General features: G+C 46.2%; 1 protein-coding gene across 2 annotated transcripts in view; it reads left to right on the top strand.

The window, feature by feature from the left end:
- Nucleotides 1-1685: 1685 nt before the first annotated feature.
- Nucleotides 1686-17226, top strand: part of Mcoln2 (mucolipin TRP cation channel 2) — a 45652-nt gene continuing 30111 nt past the window's right edge. For both annotated transcript variants that reach the window (XM_060392567.1, XM_060392566.1), the window contains exons 1-2: nucleotides 1686-1851; nucleotides 12306-12465. In XM_060392567.1, the coding sequence (XP_060248550.1) occupies nucleotides 1775-1851; nucleotides 12306-12465 (237 nt within the window). In that variant the 5' untranslated portion in view covers nucleotides 1686-1774. The remainder of the gene's footprint in view (nucleotides 1852-12305; nucleotides 12466-17226) is intronic.

Genomic DNA, 17226 nt, shown 5'->3' with positions numbered 1-17226 from the left:
TTCAGCTGAGATACCAGGGATGGCATGCCTAGACAACTGTATCTTTTACAACTGTTTAGGAAAACGCCATGTTTTCCCCACCTGTGAAACTGTTTCTAGGTTGTCACAGGCGGGAACCTGTTTGGAGAAACACCTTCAGATGAAGAAAGCTACCGAACATCTGCAAACGTTTTAATGTTGTATCTGTCAGTGGGTGGATGTAGTGAGCGCAAAGGTTTTGGAGTCAAAGACCTAAATAGAAAGATGGGCTCGGCTAGCGTCTTCGTGGGCGACTTTGGAGTTTCTTACTAGAAACTTTTCTGACCTTGTTCTCTTTCTGTTTCTGTGTCTGTCTGTCTATCTCTCCCAGAAAAGTCTTTATTTTGTGGTAGGGAGAGGGACGCCACACAGACACCCCAGATGGCTGTGGAGACTGGACGGTCACTGGCTGGAGGGGGTTCTCTGTCTACCGCGTGGTGCTGGGGTCAGGACTGGCTACAAGCACCTTTACTTCCTCAACTATCTTTCTGGCTCCACCTAGCCATTTCCGGTGGGGACCGTGTTCAGAAGCCTGGGCAGTGTTACTTCTCAGACTCCCAAGCTCTCTCTACCACTGAGCGTGTCTACTAAGAGAAATTCTGAGGGGGGGGATGTTTATCTAAGTTTTTGGAAAGTGACTTTTAAAAGAGTACATTCTGTGGGGGTAGAGTGGGATGGGGTGGGGGCAGAGCACGCCTTAACACCAGCAACATCTATGATGTGGCGGCAGGAGGATCGGAAGCTCTAGCTTCACAGAAAGTTGGAGGCCAGCCTGCGTTAGTTACATAAACTGTTAAAAAACAAAAAACAAAACCTTTCAAAAGAGTCGATAAGGCTTCTACACCCATAGTGCTGTCCAATGTTTCTACATAATCCTCCACAAACTGTCCTTTGCCCTAGTTAAACCTGGGAACCTTTTGGACACCCACTGATGCACAAAGCCCGGAAAATTGAGGGTTTGGTTCGTGAGGCTGCCTGGAGAAGACAGGAGGGTCTGGGCCAGTTCTGTCCAAAATGTCCTGCCGACTTCAGGTGGAGCGTTGTAGCCTGCTTCAGGAGTGGAGACCCGTTGTGCTGAAGCTCCTGCTTTCAGGCAGCAAGGGGGAAGGGCAGAGTGGCCCTAGGGGTCTGCCGCTCTGGGCTCTCCAGGGGTCATGCAGACTCTGCCTGCAGAGGGTCCTCTCTGGTGCCAGGCGCCTGGCTTTCCACAAGCTTGCTGTGCTACCCTAACTCCTTGTCAGGAAGTGATCAGAATAAAGACTCCTGTCCCCACGAACTTGATTCCTAGAGTGAGGACGGGTAACTTACGCATCCCGTAGATCACAGTACCAGTGCTCAACACTTCCAAAGAAACTGGCCGAAGAAACCCGGCGTTGGTGGCACATGCTTGTAATCCTAGTATTTAAGATGCTGAGGCAGTAGGATCGCGCTGAATTTGAGGCCAGCCCGGGCCACATAGTGAGCTCAAATGCAATGAATGTCTGAAGGAGTCAAACACAGTTTTTGGACAGGTCTGGGAAGGGATGGGGGCAGCGGGGGCGGCAGAGGGCAGGGCCGGCGGGGCAGCCGGGGGCGGGGTGGACGACGGGCGGCCACGCAGTAGGCTCTTCGGAGGACTTCCCTTTATAAGGGCATCCGCTCCGCCTGCCTCCCGCCGACACCCGCAGGCGGAGCCAGGTGTGGGGCCCGCGGGGATCGAGGGGACCCAGGGGGCCAGGAAGGTGCCGGAGTCCCGCTCTGCAGTGGCGATCGCGCCATGCCCGGAGGCCAGGAGACCCTGGACCTGCCTGAGTGGGACCGCGCCCCGGACCCGGCTTGGGGCCCCCAACACAGGTTGGTCATTCCCCTGGGGACGCCGCGTCTTGTCGCCTTCTCCATTCCAGCAGTCCTCCCTTCGCGGACTGCTCCAGCCGCGGGGTCCCCTGCGCCCACACTTTACCCCCATTCTGCCTCCCGCCCCAGCTCGCGGCCACGTAGCCCTGGGTCGCCCAGCGCTGGAGGAAGGCAGTGGCCGCGGGTGGGGACGCGGGGGCGTGGCGGAAGAACAGAGCCACGCGTAGCGACCAGGGTGCACCCAACTGTCTTTCTGCGGAGTCCCCCGGGCTGAGATCAGAGCTCCCCGGAAGGGTAAGAGGCTTTGGCTACCCTAAGGCTTCCATTTGGGGACCGCTGTCCCGCGGGAGGCGGGGGGGATGGGTGAACAGCGAACCTACTTCCCAGCTCCTGCGGTCCCCAGGGCCCTGGAAAGTTCCGAAGGTGAAAGGCTAGCCCTGCAACTGAGCCTTTTCCCAGGCAAAGGAGCCAGGGAGATATCAGAGGTTTTGAGGATACTGTCCAGGGGAGCTTTTTTCTGGAGATAGGTGTCTGAAAAGATCCTGCTTGGCTCTACCAGACCGTTCTTGCTGCCTTGGGCAGGCTAGCACTGACTGCTTGCGTTTAGTTCAATAAGGCAGGGTTTTGCCTTCCGGAACAAACAGGCCTCTTCTTAGGTGGGAGGGTTACAGTGTGGTCAACCCTGCTTTCCCCAGCTCTATGAAAAGGCGTTCAGTTAAGCCAGGTGACTCTGCCAGAGAGGCCCCTCCTTTGAGTTTGAAGCGGTGCGGCTGAACCAGGAGGTGAGGACAAAGTGGCCTTTGGCTCCTGCTTGCCGCTCTTAAAACAAATAGTAGTGGGCTGTTAAAGTTTTCTAAGACAGCAGGGAGCGGCTCCTGCCTTCCCAGCAAGGTGCTCTCAAGGCCAGCAAGGAAAACTCATTCAGAGGGAAATTTACTTAGTCTATGATGGCTACCCAATGGATAATTTTCTGCAAGGGTAGGATAGATTTCTCAGATCTTTGAAATAGCAACTTTGAATTATAAAACACCTTTGGTAGGGCTGGAGAGGTAGTTCCTTGCAAGCTCAGGGAACGAGTCGGAGCTTCAACACCCCGGGAAAAATACTTGGCACCTGTAATCTTAACGCAGGAGGGGCAGGAGACAGGAGGACCTCCAAAGTTCACTGGTCAGCCAGTCCCCCCAAATTTCAGCGCTCCAGGCCAGTGAGAGACCCAGGTCAAGGGAGGTCTGTGTTGTTCCTGAAGTTGACTCCCAAGGTTGTCCCCATATGCACAACACGTGTGCACACATATGTACATACATGAATACACACGCTTCCACAAAAAGAAAACAAATTGGTGCAACTTTTGACAAGTGTAGCGAGTTGTGAATGTCATACCAAAATGGCTAATGTTGTTCAATCTACAAGCTACATATCCGAAAGTAGAGAAGGTTATTTTTAATAAGCCACACGGGTAGAAATTGTACACCTACTCCTCTGTCTTATCTCTAAACAAAGGGTCCTAAAAACTGAGGAGCAAATGCCTCTGGGCTTATGTGCTCACTGTCTGTTTGGCCTGGAGAATGGCTAGTGTTCATGTTGGATGTGATACAGAGCCTTCAGCTTTATTTTTATTTGGCATTTTTCACTCAGGGCTTACATGGTTTTTGACGCATTCTGTGTCTTCAGAAGCAGTGTGCCTGGAAACAGCTTTTGAAGGCCTGTAGATGTGAAATATACCATAGACAGGTATCCAGCTGTTCAGTACTGGTGGGAAGAGGAGGCTGTCACATTGCAAACTGAGGATGGAAGAGAGGTGATACAAGAGGTGGGAGAAATTGCCTGTGGGTATCAGGATGCAAATTCTGTTATTTTATGTACAAGAGACAAAGAACATAGCTCTCTCAGGAAGTGGGCATGAAGTTTGCACTGTCAGGAGCTGCTCATGGTGCTCATATGCTAAGCCACAGTACATGTCTGGGGCAGTTTGATGGTTTTCCTTCTAGAGTGTGAGTTCTGCTAGGTCTTTTGCTCATCTTCCCCTGTAAACCCCAAGAGACAGTAAACACCGGTTGACTTGAACCTTCCTTGACACTTCTCATTTGGCAAACCTTCCCTAGGCCAGGTTCTACAGCCAGGATCCTTCCAATGCCTGGAGCCTTTTATGGAACCTTCCATATTGAGGCTTTTGCATTCTCTTCTCTCAAGGAGGATTTTATATTTTATAAAAAATATAATGCTGAAGTCTGACAACAAAGCGAGAAGGTTGGGCCATAGTTTGAACAGAACTGAAAGTCAGGATGAACAGATTTAGAAGCTAATCTCTGCTCAGTGGCTTCCCCGTCAGAGATATGAAACCCAAATTAATACTGTTTTTGAAACTTACTGGGGGAAAAAAAAAGCAACAACCAGCTGGCTTCTTGTGGCTATAGTTTGTGAGTAAAAACAGTTGTAAAGGAAAACCAGTTTGGCCCTCAGCACTCTCTTCACCTGGGGCTTAGACTGTAAGTTCTGAGTATCACTTTTGAGGAGTGAAGTGACTTTTTGGAGCACTCCTGTGTTCCCTATGCAGAAAAGTAACTTTAGTTCCAGAAATTATTTTTTAATTATGTATGTGTGTGTGTGTAAGTGCCCGTAGAGACCAGAAGGGGTCTTTTAATCCCTAGGGCTGGAGTAACAGGTGGTCCTCAGCTATCTGAAGGGGATGCCAGGGTCTAAACTAAGGGCCTGTGGAATAGCAGCAAACACTTTTAACCTCAGAGCTACTGCTCCGGACCCAGACACTTAAAAAAAGCACAATACAGCATTCCATTCAGTGTGGACCATGCAGGCGTGTGTTCATTTGCTTCTTCAGAAACACTGATTTCCCCTCTGAAGCCTGTGCAGCCTTTCTGCTGCGGGCCCTCTGTTTTGAGCCTGATCTCAGGCTCTTTCTCCCTGAGGGGGAGAGCCTGCTTTATAGGCACAGGTGTCCAACTTCCTTTCCTCTCAGTTGGCTGACCTCTTCTCTTTCAAAAGTTATCTTTATTTGTTTATTTTTTTCCTTCTTTGAAATACATCTGTATGAGTTCAGCTAAAAATTTCCGCCAGGTAGTAACGAGGCCAAAGATTCTGGAACATTGTTCTTGATGTCCTAAATCCTGAAGATCCATGGTTTAAATGGTGGACACTTAAAAGAAAATTATATCACCCATCCCTGCTGGAGGGGTTTACTAAAGATCTGGCCCACTGAGAGACTCAGCAGCATGGTACTGTGATAGCTTGTGGATAATTAAGGCAGACTCGGTGCCTTGACCCTACTTGTAACTAATTACAAGAGTATTATCAGCAGGACACTGTGGAATCAGCTACTTAGGAAATTTAGGAAAGAGAAAGGTCAATTAGGGCACTCCATTGCAGCGGCACACTTCCTGGGCTGTTCAGCTTTCAGAGCCTGTGCTGCTGAGAAGAGGCGAGATTCTTCATTCAGCTCTCAAGAGGAGCACGGCTTGTTGAGACTATGCACGTTGAACACACGTGGCTCTGCTTCTGGTAGTCTGAGTCAACAGAGAGGGCAGGGATGGTTTCCTAGGAACATCTGTCTTTGGGGAAATTCCTAAAAATTCTGCATGTTCATCTTTCGTTGAGAGCACTAATGGGTAATGAAGAGCCCCTACCATCTTCCTTCAGGGCGCCTCCTGGGATAAGAGGTAAATATGTGGGTTATCTTTTCAGAGATATACTGAGAAGGAAATCAGAGTTTACTACTTTTTTTTTTTTTTCAAAAATAACTTCCTTGGCTTGGGCCACAGCCAATTTCTCTTAGAAGACTATGCATTCACAAAGATATTAAATCATAATAAGAAATGGAGTGGAAATTGGGTGGGGGTTGTCAGTTGCTGGGTTGAAGTCTTCATCTGCTGGACTGGCCATCTGACACTTGTCCTGGGGCCCGCTTGGCCACAGAGGTTGCTTGAGTATGCACTGCTTTTGTGCTTTTGTGTTCGCTAGCTCGAGCTGTTTTAAAGTGTTGAAATACGGACATAAACACTGACGTTTAAAAACACAATATATGCTATATTTATTTTGTAATTGTAATAAATGTAACAATGTAACAGGCATGTTCAGGCTTCTATACTGTCATAAGTCTGGTTGCAGTGAGTATTTTTATAATCATCTTAAGAGATAGCTATTTAAAATTTATATAAATATACACAAAACCTTGGTTCCTTTATCATACAAACGTTCATAGATAATGGACAGAGTGATTTTTAATACTTGTACTTTTCCCCTGTATGTGATAAATAAGGGCTAAGCTGCATTTCTGACAACCTGATTGCTCCAGGATTGTAAGTAGTAATTGCCCACATGCTTTTCAGACCCTTTGCCTGTAGCTGTTTTGGGCTGTTGTTCTATTATATTTTTGCTTGTGAGCCTCGCCTTTAACGATGGAGCCATCTTTCCAGCCCAGGCTGTCTTTTTCTTAATAATTTTCTTGTTAATTGGGCATTTAGTAACACAGTACCTATTAGTCACCAACAGCAGTAAACTTTCGGCTTCTTCAATGTCTTGCAGGCCTCCTCCAGTCTGCCTGTTGACCCTCACTCTGTGTGTGTGTGTGTGTGCATGTATGTGGATGCACATGGGAGTGTAGGCCTGAAGTGGACGGCAGGTGCCTTCCTCAGTCACTCTACACTTTTTATTTATTGAGGCAGACTCTCGCATTTTAGCTGGAGCGGTCGGTTTCATTTGTCTAGTGACTGGCTTGGCCCGGGATCCCCCCTGCTTCTGCCTCCAGTGACTACAGATGGCTCTGGCTTCAGTATGCTTCTGGGATCTGAGCAATGACCATCCCTCCTCCTCGGCAAGCGCTTTAACCACAGAGCCATCCCTCCAGCCCTGTCTTTAGACTTTTTGAAGTGCTATATTTATTAGCCATATTGTTCTGTCAGTCATTTCCATGCCCTCTGAGCTTTTAAAAGTCCATGTATGATTCATCCACTGATTTTATTTTTAATGCACTTAATACATATAAATTTATGTGTCAATATATATTAAGTGCATTACATTATATTTAATAAATGTATTATTTTATTCTGCTTTTGGAAGGACTCTTTGGCCCAGAGAGCAGATCACTGTGGTAATAATTTATTGAAAAGACTTTTTAAAAAAAAAAACATCAGGATTAGTGAATAATGAAGTAGCATTTCTAACAGCAAATCAGGCATCTAAACAACCTAGAACCTTCTAATGATATTGGCAAGGCATGACTTTATTATTTTATTCAGTTATAGAGAGGCCACATGCAATATTGTGGGCATGGGTAGCAGGGCCTCTCCAGCTGAGCGGTAATCTCAGCTATTTGAGAGGCTGAGGCAGGAGGATCTCTAGTTCAAGGCCTGCCTGGCTGCAGGGTGAGTTTAGGGCTAGTGTGGGCAACTTAGTGAGACCCTCTGTCAAAATAAAAAGTAAAAAGGAGAGAGGGTTGGGAGTACAGCCTCGCGGGGTAGCGTTTGCTTACCGCGTTTAAGGTTCAAAGTCCATTTCCCCGTCCTGCAAGGAAAAACCCCAAAGGCCTCTCTTAGAAGGTGACAGGCTACCTGAGAAAGCTCTGAGGAGAGGACAAGAAGGAAGGATCCAGATGCAAAGAGCTGGGGAGACCGCGAGTATAAACTCCAGAGTGGGGGGAATGGTCCGCAGTCAGGCGTGACCTGTGGTGCAGCGAGGAAGCAGAGCGTGGGAAGAACCTGGGCTGGAGTCTTGTAAGCCATGCCGGAAGTGGTAGGAGGTCCGCGCTATTCAGAGAGGGGAAAGTTCCAGAGGTTCTGTCAGCTGGAAAATGATGCCTGACTTATGAAGTGAACGGAAAACAATTTAAAGGCAGCTCAGCCAGACTTGAGTATCTCCCTCTAGCTGTGATGTGAAGCACTGGGGAGCCATCTCTGTGATCCAGTAAGAGAGAAGGTGCTTGGTGCAGGGAGGCTGCAGCAAGAGCAGAGCTGAGACAAGACTTGACAGACCGGGTGTGAGAGTGGATACTTCCCTGGGGTCACCTCTAACTGAAGCCCTGGGCGCCCACTTCATACCTCCTGCCGAAATTGTCTAGGACCTAGGGCCCAAGTGGCTTCCTGTGAGGCTGGCGAGGAGCCATCAGAGTGCCTGGCTGAATGTCACAGGTGGCTGCACTGAGGAGGCAGAAGGCAGGTGGAGGGACAGTTTAGGAATCTTTAGGCTTGTGGGTGAAAACCTGATGTGGGGGGAGGGGAGGAAGGGAGGGATGGAGGCGGAAAGTCCCTCCCTCTCTACCCCGCCGCCCACCAAGCACCTAGTTTTGAAGGTACAGGACTAGATAAACTCTTCCACAATCGAGGCCTGATAATAAAAGAACCCTGGACTATGCCCCAGCATTTACAGGTCAGGTAGAACAGGAGCAGCAAGGAGACTGAGGGGGCCAGCTGAGGTGGGAAGGAATCCAAAGAAATGAAGGGTTTCAGCAGCCACCGAGAGGAGCAATGAGCTGTGTCAAACGCTGCTTAGCCACCAACCCCAGAAGTGTTGGGGGCTCTGCAGGCTGTTGACCCTGGGAAGTTTTATGCAGCAAGAGAAACGGGAGCCAACTGCGTGGGTCATGTTCTCCTTCACGGTGACAAAGGCGACCTCTGGAAAGGAGGGATGTCACAGGGGACGTCACACGGCAGGAGTGTGAGGCAGGCAGTCGCATGGCATCCAGTCAGCAAGCAGAGGGATGAATACTAATGCTCAGCTCACCCCTACCCCTTACCCCCCCCCCATTTTATTCAGCTTGGGACCTCAGCCCCCAGAACAGTGACACCCACCTTTAGGATGGGTGTTGTCATCTCAATGAATTCCTCACAGACATGTTCAGAGGTTTCTCTCTGGTGGTTCTAAATCCTGTGGTCTGTGGTTTAGTTCCTTCTCATTTTGATCACACGAGAGCACAGAAGTCTCCTGACTTTATGCATCAGGTATTTTGCCAAGATGCCATGTATTTTCCAAAGAAGTCATAGTAGAGCCTAACATTTGTTCTCTGTTCCTGATCATTCTATAGACGATTGGTCCTTAAGAAATACTAACTCAGCCAGGCGCAGTAGTGGCAGAGACAGACGGATCTGTGTGAGTTCGAGGCCAGCCTGGTCTATGAAGCGAGTCCAGGACAGCCAAGGCTACACAGAAAAACCCTGTCTCAAAAAAATAAAAAGCAAGCAAGCAAGCAAACAAAAACCCTAATTTGGGTGTTAGGAAGGAGGATCTCAGTAAAAGTCAGATTTTGGTATTGTGGCCAGTCTCAGGCTCAGAGTACTTAACTCACCCCTTTGGTAGCATGAGGGGATAGCAATAGGCCACTTCTCAAGCAGGTTGGTCATTAGCATCATCCTGTCACTTATGCCAGGCAGAGTAAGGGTCACCCAAGGGGAAGTTCAAAACAGCAGCGGGAGTGGTTGCATCTTTGCCAGCAAGGTGCCATCATGGAACCTGGCATTTGTGTTTTTCAGGAGCAAAGGTCAAGAGCCTTTCTTATTCCTGTAGTGAAACAGGGTTATGATCCCAATATGGTTAGCATTGTTGGCAGTCGTTTTTCGGAGCTCCCAGGCTTCCACATACTTGGTTTGATAAAGCTAGAGCTGCCCTTAGTCATAGGATAACCCTCACATGGTCTCAGTTACTTATGCAGAAGGGTAGACTTCCTCATTAGCCAGCACAGCCATGGCCTGCTTCCTCCTCCTTCTCACGGCTGGGCCAGCCTCAGGCTCCTTCCTACACCCACATTTGCTCAACCCATAGTCTGACTGATGCCTGTGGGTACTGTCTTTCCCTTACCTTTGGTAATTTGGTATTCAAAAGTCTTATTTAGTAATTGTGTAGTATTTCAGGTGCTAGGAATATGGTTCAGTCAGTAAAGTGCTTATTATACAAGCATGAAGACCTGAGGCTCCATCCTCAGAATCTGTGTAGAAAGAAAAAGACAAAAGTCAGGGTGTGGTGGCTCCTGCCTCTGATCCAAGCACTGGGGAGGCAGACACAGGAAGATCCTTAGAACTCTCTGGCCATCTGGTCTAGTCTAATCTGTGAGCTCCAGGTTTAGTGGGAGAACCCTTTCATCATCATCATCATCACCATCATCGTGATGATGAAGATGAAGATGATGATCATCATTATCTTCGTGAGGGAGACACCTGATGTCAACCTCTGTGTATGTACATGGCCGTGTGCACACAAACATGTGTACACATGATGTGGATCATGCACTGACTTTGGCTTAGTTGAACTAATCATTTATAAATGCTCTAATGGTTGTGATCTGGTTCTTGGAGGGTACGGCTGCTGCCATTGGTGGGCTGACATCATTAGATCTTCATGGATTCCTACCCCTTAGTCAGTGTCAGAGCCACTCTTTCCTCACGTGATGGGAAGTTTTTGCCTTTTTCTGACTCCCACCTCCCACACCACTCACACACACACAGGCCTGAGCTCTAGAAAGCACAGAAATGTCTCCAGCAGACTTGGCTCTCCAGATGTGCACTTGACCAAGTGCCCTGTGTTTTTGCTGTGTTCTTCATGCAAAAACAAACTTGGGTTCAGAATGTCTTATATAGAGCTCTCTCTCTCTCTCTCTCTCTCTCTCTCTTTCTCTCTCTCTCTCTCTCTCTCTGCATGTGTGTGTGTGTAGGATTCTCCATATGTCAGTGTTTTAAGGATACCCTCCCTTTATCTTTCCTTCCCTGTCCTCCTCCTCCTCCTCCTCCTCCTCCTCCTCCTCCTCCTCCTCCTCCTTCTTCTTCTTTCATTTTTCCCCCTCCTTCTCTCTTCATTTCTGGCAGAAAGGTTCTAGCTAACCTAGTGCACCAATCTTAGAAATGATAGCAAAAAATGAAAAAAAATAAATTAGAAGCAGACAACCAGGACCAGCAAGATGGCTTAGTAGGTAACAATGGCTGTGGAAGCCTGGTTCAACCCCACAGGAAGGTGGAAGGAGAGAACAGGCTCCATTAAACTGTCCTCTGACCTCCCACTCACACCATGGTGTTCGTGTCCCTCCCTTCATGCAGTTCTGAGCCTCTTTTAGCTTTGTTAGTCATGGTACATTACACAGATCATGAGACATACAGGATGCTGTTTGAATAGTCCCTATACGAAGATTTCCAGGAATGACCCTCAATTCCAGAAGCTTCCCCCTAAATATGAAACTTGAACAATTTCCCTGTTCAGCAGCACTTACTTGTTAAGACACTCCCTATTTGAACGAACTGTAGGTCTCCAAGACTTAAGCTTGAGATAGATAGCTTCAGAAACAGCTGGAGCCAGGAGCTCTGTCGTCATTGTTAGATTTGTTCCTGGCTCTTCTGACTTTCTGGATTAGCTCCAGTCTCTGGAAGCTCTCGCTATGCTGGTGATATTCCTGCTGGGAATGCCAAATGCACAGCCACAGCCCACACTTTTAGGCTACAATCTGTGATCTTTGTTGACTCTGTCCCAACAGTAGAAGTTTATCACAATAGTCCCACTGTGAGCATACTGATTATTACATGCTACTGTTAAATCTATATTGCTATATGTATGATTTAGATTAATTTTGTGTTATACATGTACTATGCTACAGTCACTATGAATAAAATTCATGTTTTTAGTTTTTAGGGGGTTAAAATAGAAGCATTAATAATTTCTGTACTCCCAGAATGCTTTGCACTGCGCCTTTTGAAGACTTAGGTAAAATAAAAACAGACATGTTTCATCAGCTATGGCCACAATTATTTGGCCACATCTCACTGGGTTGTCTCTGGCCTTGGTGAATCATGTGTCCAGCTATGAGTCTGGAGTTGACAAGCCAAGTTGACAAAAATCTGGTTGGGCATGAACAGAGAGCTGCTATTTTAACTTTCTCAAGCTGTTTATATCTTCAAATTGATTTATTCTTTGACAATTTCATGCATCTATATAATGTATTATAATCATATCCATCCTCCACCACTCTCTCTTCTGGAGTCTTGTAATCATTGATATCCATTCATAAATGGAGGATAGAACCCTTCTCATAGCTATAGAACAAAGACCAATACAAATATCAGGCCTTTCAAACCCCAAGTGTCTGGATAGTGTCTTGTCCTGTTTTTATTGGTATAACACACTCACACATGGAGAAACACTCACATTTCCACACTCTCATAGTCACCCTTTCACTCCCACAGTTTCTTCTAACTCTTTAGCAAGAGGAGACATTGTATATCAAGATGTTAGAAACGGTAGATACAACTTTTAATTCTGCTAATAGGCATTTTGAGTGAGCTGGGTGGTTTCATGTACAGGTAGGCGACAGAGGAGTGGAACCTTCTTTTGGATCTCTAGACAAGAGGGTCACTGGTCTGAGAGTTCTGTGTCTGTGGAACCAGGTGAAGCATGTGAAGAGGAAGTGGTGGCCTGGAGTGCTGTGAGAAACAGGCTGTTCTGGGGTATTTAAAAACTGTCTTCTGTGGCAGAAGTGCGATGACGCCTCTTGATTCTGAGGTGAAGGAAGAGTGTCTGAGGGAAGACCTGAAGTTCTACTTCATGAGCCCCTGTGAGAAATACCGAGCCCGACGCCAGGTGCCATGGAAGCTGGGCTTGCAGATTTTGAAGATAGTCATGGTGACCACCCAGGTAACTTGCACAATTCCCCCTGAGATCAACTCACATCCAAGTGTCCTGTACTTGCTGGTAGTCTGCAAGACTCATACCGAAGTTCATGAAACTAAAATTAAATCACTTCCACGGGGCAGAGGGCAGAGGGCAGAGGGCAGAGGGCAGAGGGCAAAGGGCAGGTTGAAGTTTAATTCAGATGACCTGGTTTTGATAAGAGATCCTGAGGCCGCGTCTGCACAGGAGCTATAAAATAGATAAAAGAAGTTCTATGCAGAAGGGAGTTTCTAAATCCCCTCATCTTTTTACCCGTGTGAGGTGCACAGGTTGTCAAGATGTTCTCAAAAATCCATCAGACCTTATTTAATCTGTTTTTGAAAGTCTTCAGGCATAGAAAGTGCTAAATTTTCTTCTTCTTCTTGTTCTTCTTCTTGTTCTTCTTGTTCTTCTTCTTCTTGTTCTTCTTGTTCTTCTTGTTGTTCTTGTTCTTCTTGTTCTTCTTGTTCTTCTTGTTCTTGTTCTTCTTGTTCTTGTTCTTCTTGTTCTTGTTCTTGTTCTTCTTCTTCTTCTTCTTCTTCTTCTTCTTCTTCTTCTTCTTCTTCTTCTTCTTCTTCTTCTTCTTCTACCACAGAGGGCCCCTGAGAGACTCTACCTAGTAGTGTATCAAAGCAGATACTAAGACTCATAACCAAACCTTGGGCAGGGTGCAGGGAATCATATGAAAGGATAGGAGCTCTACAAGGACCAAATATATCAGGGCACAGGGGTCTTTTTTGAGACTGACATTCAACCAAGGACCATGTATGGATATAACCTAGAACCTCTGCTTGGATGTAGCCCGTGGTAGCTCAGTAACCAACTGGTTTCCCATAGGAAGGGGAAAAGGGACTATTTCTGACAGGAACTCAATGGCAGGCTCTTTGACCTCCCCACCCCCCAAGGGAGGAGCAGTCCTGCTAGGCCACAGAGGAGGACTTTGCAGCCAGTTCTGAAGATACCTGATAAAACAGGATCAGATGAAAGGGGAGGAGGCCCTCCCCAATCAGTGGACTTGGAAAGGGGCAGGGAGGAGATGAGGGTGGGAGGGAGGGTTTGGGAGGGAATGAGGGAGCAGATACAGCTGGGATACAGAGTTAATAAAATGTAACTAATAAAATAAATAAATAAATAAACAAACAAATAAATAAATTTTTCTTCTATCGGTAGCATTGTTCCCCAAGTAATTGTTAACTACTGGGCTATATCAAGAATGTCTGAGGATTCCATTTGGACTTTGATCTAAGGTTGTGCTGTAGATCAGTTTATCACCAGGGTGAAAATGGCCTTTGAATTATCTTCTAGCTCTTGAGTTGTATCATTGAACTCATCTGTGATGACTTCTCTGAAGGTGATTACATTTAGAACACACATGTCTGGAAAACAAAAACAAAACCCAGTGCTGATTGGAGGTCTTTGGCTCTACTGTTACATAATCTGCTGGTACCATTGATCCAAACGTGTAGGATGATTTTCCTGGAATAGACTATACAGAATTTGAAGAATGCCTCCATCTGGATACAAGAGGGCTTCCATAGTAAGCATGGTTGCAGCTTTGCTCTGGGCTCATAAAGGGGTCTGTGGGTTGTAGGATGTGTAATTCCAGCGCATCCAGCTTTAAGAAAAACAAGTCATAGAGCTAGAGACATGGTTCAGAGATTCAGAATACTGGTTACAATCCCAGAGACCTGAGTTCAATTCTCAGAGCACATACAGTGGCTCACAACCATCTGTAACTCCAGACCTAGGGAATCTGATGCCCTCTTCTGAATTCTGTAGGTATCAGGCATACATGTGGTACATAGATATATCTTCAGACAAAACACTCACATACATTAATGTAATAAGACAAAGTAAAAGACGGAAGGAAAAATCAATCTTTTCAGAAGAAGCATCCTGTTTACCTGTTGTGGTAAACAGGATGAATCTCTTACACTTCCATTCTTGGTTTTCAAGTTTTAGTTTCAGTGACCTGTAAATTTAGGTCTTCTTTATTATTCATTAGAAGGCGAAGAAATGGTTTAGTTATTTATTTACCAGTTTTCTATCTTGCTTTAACTTTGATGTTTTAGTCTTGTGCCATCACTAAAATTGTAACTTACATAGGCATGAAAAATAATTGCCATCTTTGTCTTAACTGCTACTACTGCATCTCATTGACTTTCTTCTTCAAAGTGTTATATACTCATGCTTTTCCCATTCTCACCATTTTTTCTCTAGCACACTCTCTTATCTCTGATTTAGACTTGTTCTGATTTTTATCTGAGTGTCTGTGAGTATTCACACGCGAGTACAGCACCTGTACAGACCAGACAAGGCACCAGACCTCCTTGAGCTGGAGGTAAACCTGGCTGTGAGTTGCCCAGTGTGGGTGCTGTCAACCAAAGTCTGGTCTCCTGCAAAAGCAGCAAGTACTCTTAGCCACTGTGCTCTCTTTCTATCCACTCTTACCTCCAACTTAAAATGTGAAAGAAGTATCTCATTGGCAGGGCGCTGACGTGGGGACACACTGTAGGTACCTTACACTGTCACTGATAGCTCACAGGTCAGAGTTTGCCACTGCCAGACACAAGGAGGTTTTAATGTGCTAACTCTCTGCAATCCTGTAAAATGGGTTCAGTTAGAATCCCCTTTTCATGGATGAAGAAACTGGGACAAAAGAGTTTGATAATTTGCTCAGAGCCCTTGCACTAATGCTCTGAAGAGCTGGAATTTGAGCCCAGTCAGTCTCTGGAGCCTGCTGTCTTTTTCTAGATATAGATTCTATCTTCCAGGTTCACTGGCAGAAGGCTTTTTATTCCAGTCAGTCTGAAGAGAGGAGAGGCTTTTAGTCAGGGTTTCAGAGTAGGAAACTTTAAGTTTGTGTGTGCTGGGGGAAGCAGACGCTGTGTTCTGCAGTGAGTTAGGATCTCAGGGAAGGCGCCTCTATTCTTTCCTGAGTTCCAATCTTTCCATCCAACATTCCTTACACCGATCGGAGTGCTATCTTGCTTTTACTGGGTACAGTATGTTTTCTCCTATGCTGATTTCATCATGAGGCTGACAATTCCCAATCTTTGCCAGACTATCTTTAATGAGCATTTGTGTATGTGTGTTGTGTCTTGTTCATAGCAAATCTTGAAATCTGGTTAGCGGCATGGGGTTGTATTTTCTCACTGTCCTTTACTTTTTGAAAATGGAGTCATTTAGTTGAAACCATCCTCCCTTGCTCCTGCCACACAGGCTAGGTTGGCTCTGTCAAAGCCAGAGACTATTATGCCATTTCCCCCTCAGGATTGGCTTTCCTTAGAGAAGCTTTGGCAATTTCAGCCCTTCTGTGGTGATGTTGGCCTATATATAAAGACATTAGCTTGTTCTAGGAACAAGAGAAAATTTTCCTGTTCATCATCCCAGATGGAGTGGGTCCAGGCAGAGGTCACAGTGCCACCAGCTCTGCATAGTGTTGGTGCCTTTAGTTTAAATTAGGCAGTGGCGTTAAATATCAGCAAATTGTACGTATGCCCCTTTCTTGGTCAATTTGTCTATTTCCTTTCCAGACTCTTTGTGTTCCTTCTGCTTCACTGGTGTGTGTGTGTGTGTGTGTGTGTGTGTGTGTGTGTGTGTGACTCCCTGTATCTAGGTCAGCTGGCAGCTTTTGGCAGAGTGTGGCAAAATTACTGAGAGAATGGACAGGACTTAGTGTCAGGCAGACCTGTGTTCAGACCATCAGACACTTTCTAGATGTTCCTGCCTGAAGATGGGGCCCAACTTCAGATTGTACATGTGTACATGGCATACATTCATCACTTGATTCTATTTCATAGTGACAGCTAGGTATCCAGTCCCTTTCTTATAGTGCCATGAAAAGAGAGAGAGAGAGAGAGAGAGAGATTCTCCTAGTCTCCTCATGGAGTCCAGTACTCTGTGATGAGTTCTTTTTTTTTTTCTGTTCTTATTTTATTAGCATATGTTAATAGCAATTACACATAAAATATGTTTGCATAATATATTTGGTTCTTTTTAAAAATTTTTATTAATTACAATTTATTCACTTTGTATCCCCCCGTACCTCCCTCCTCCCCTCCCAATCCCACCCTCCCTCTTCCCCACCCATGTCCCTCTCCCAGTCCACTGAAAAGGGAGGTCCTCCTCCCCTTCCCTCTGATACTAGTCTATCAGGTCTCATCATTACTGGCTGCATTGTCTTCTTCTGTGGCTTGGTAAAACTTCTCCCCCCTCACGGGGAGGTGATCAAAGAGCAGGCTAATCAGTTCCTGTCAGAGACAGTCCCTGTCCCCATTACTATGGAGGCCACTTGGATACTGAACTGCCATAGGCTACCTCTGTGCAGGGGTTCCAGGCCATCTCCATGAGTGGTCCTTGGCTGGACTATCATTTTCAGAAAATATCCCTGGGCCCAGACTTTTAGGATCTGTCGCTGTCCTTGTGGAACTCCTGTCCTCTCCAGGTCTTACTATCTCCCACTTTTTTCTTAAGATTTCCTGTACTCTGCCCAAAGTTTGGCTATGAGTCTCAGCATCTGCCTCGATATCCTGCAGGGCAGAGCCTTTCAGAGGCCCTCTGTGGTAGGCTCCTGTCCTTTTCCCTGTTTTCTCCCTCCTCTGATATCCATCCTCTTTGCCTTTCTGAATGAGGATTGATCATCTTACCCAGGGTCCTCCTTCTTGCTTAACTTCTTTAGATGTACAGATTTTAGTATGTTTATCCTATATTATATGTCTAATATTTACTTATGAGTGAGTATAT

The sequence above is a fragment of the Meriones unguiculatus genome, chromosome 10 (genome assembly GCF_030254825.1).
Source record: "Meriones unguiculatus strain TT.TT164.6M chromosome 10, Bangor_MerUng_6.1, whole genome shotgun sequence".
In the NCBI taxonomy this organism is placed as follows: Eukaryota; Metazoa; Chordata; class Mammalia; order Rodentia; family Muridae; genus Meriones; species Meriones unguiculatus.
Note: the sequence above shows the minus strand (reverse complement) of the source record. Positions and strands in the feature narration are given on the sequence as shown.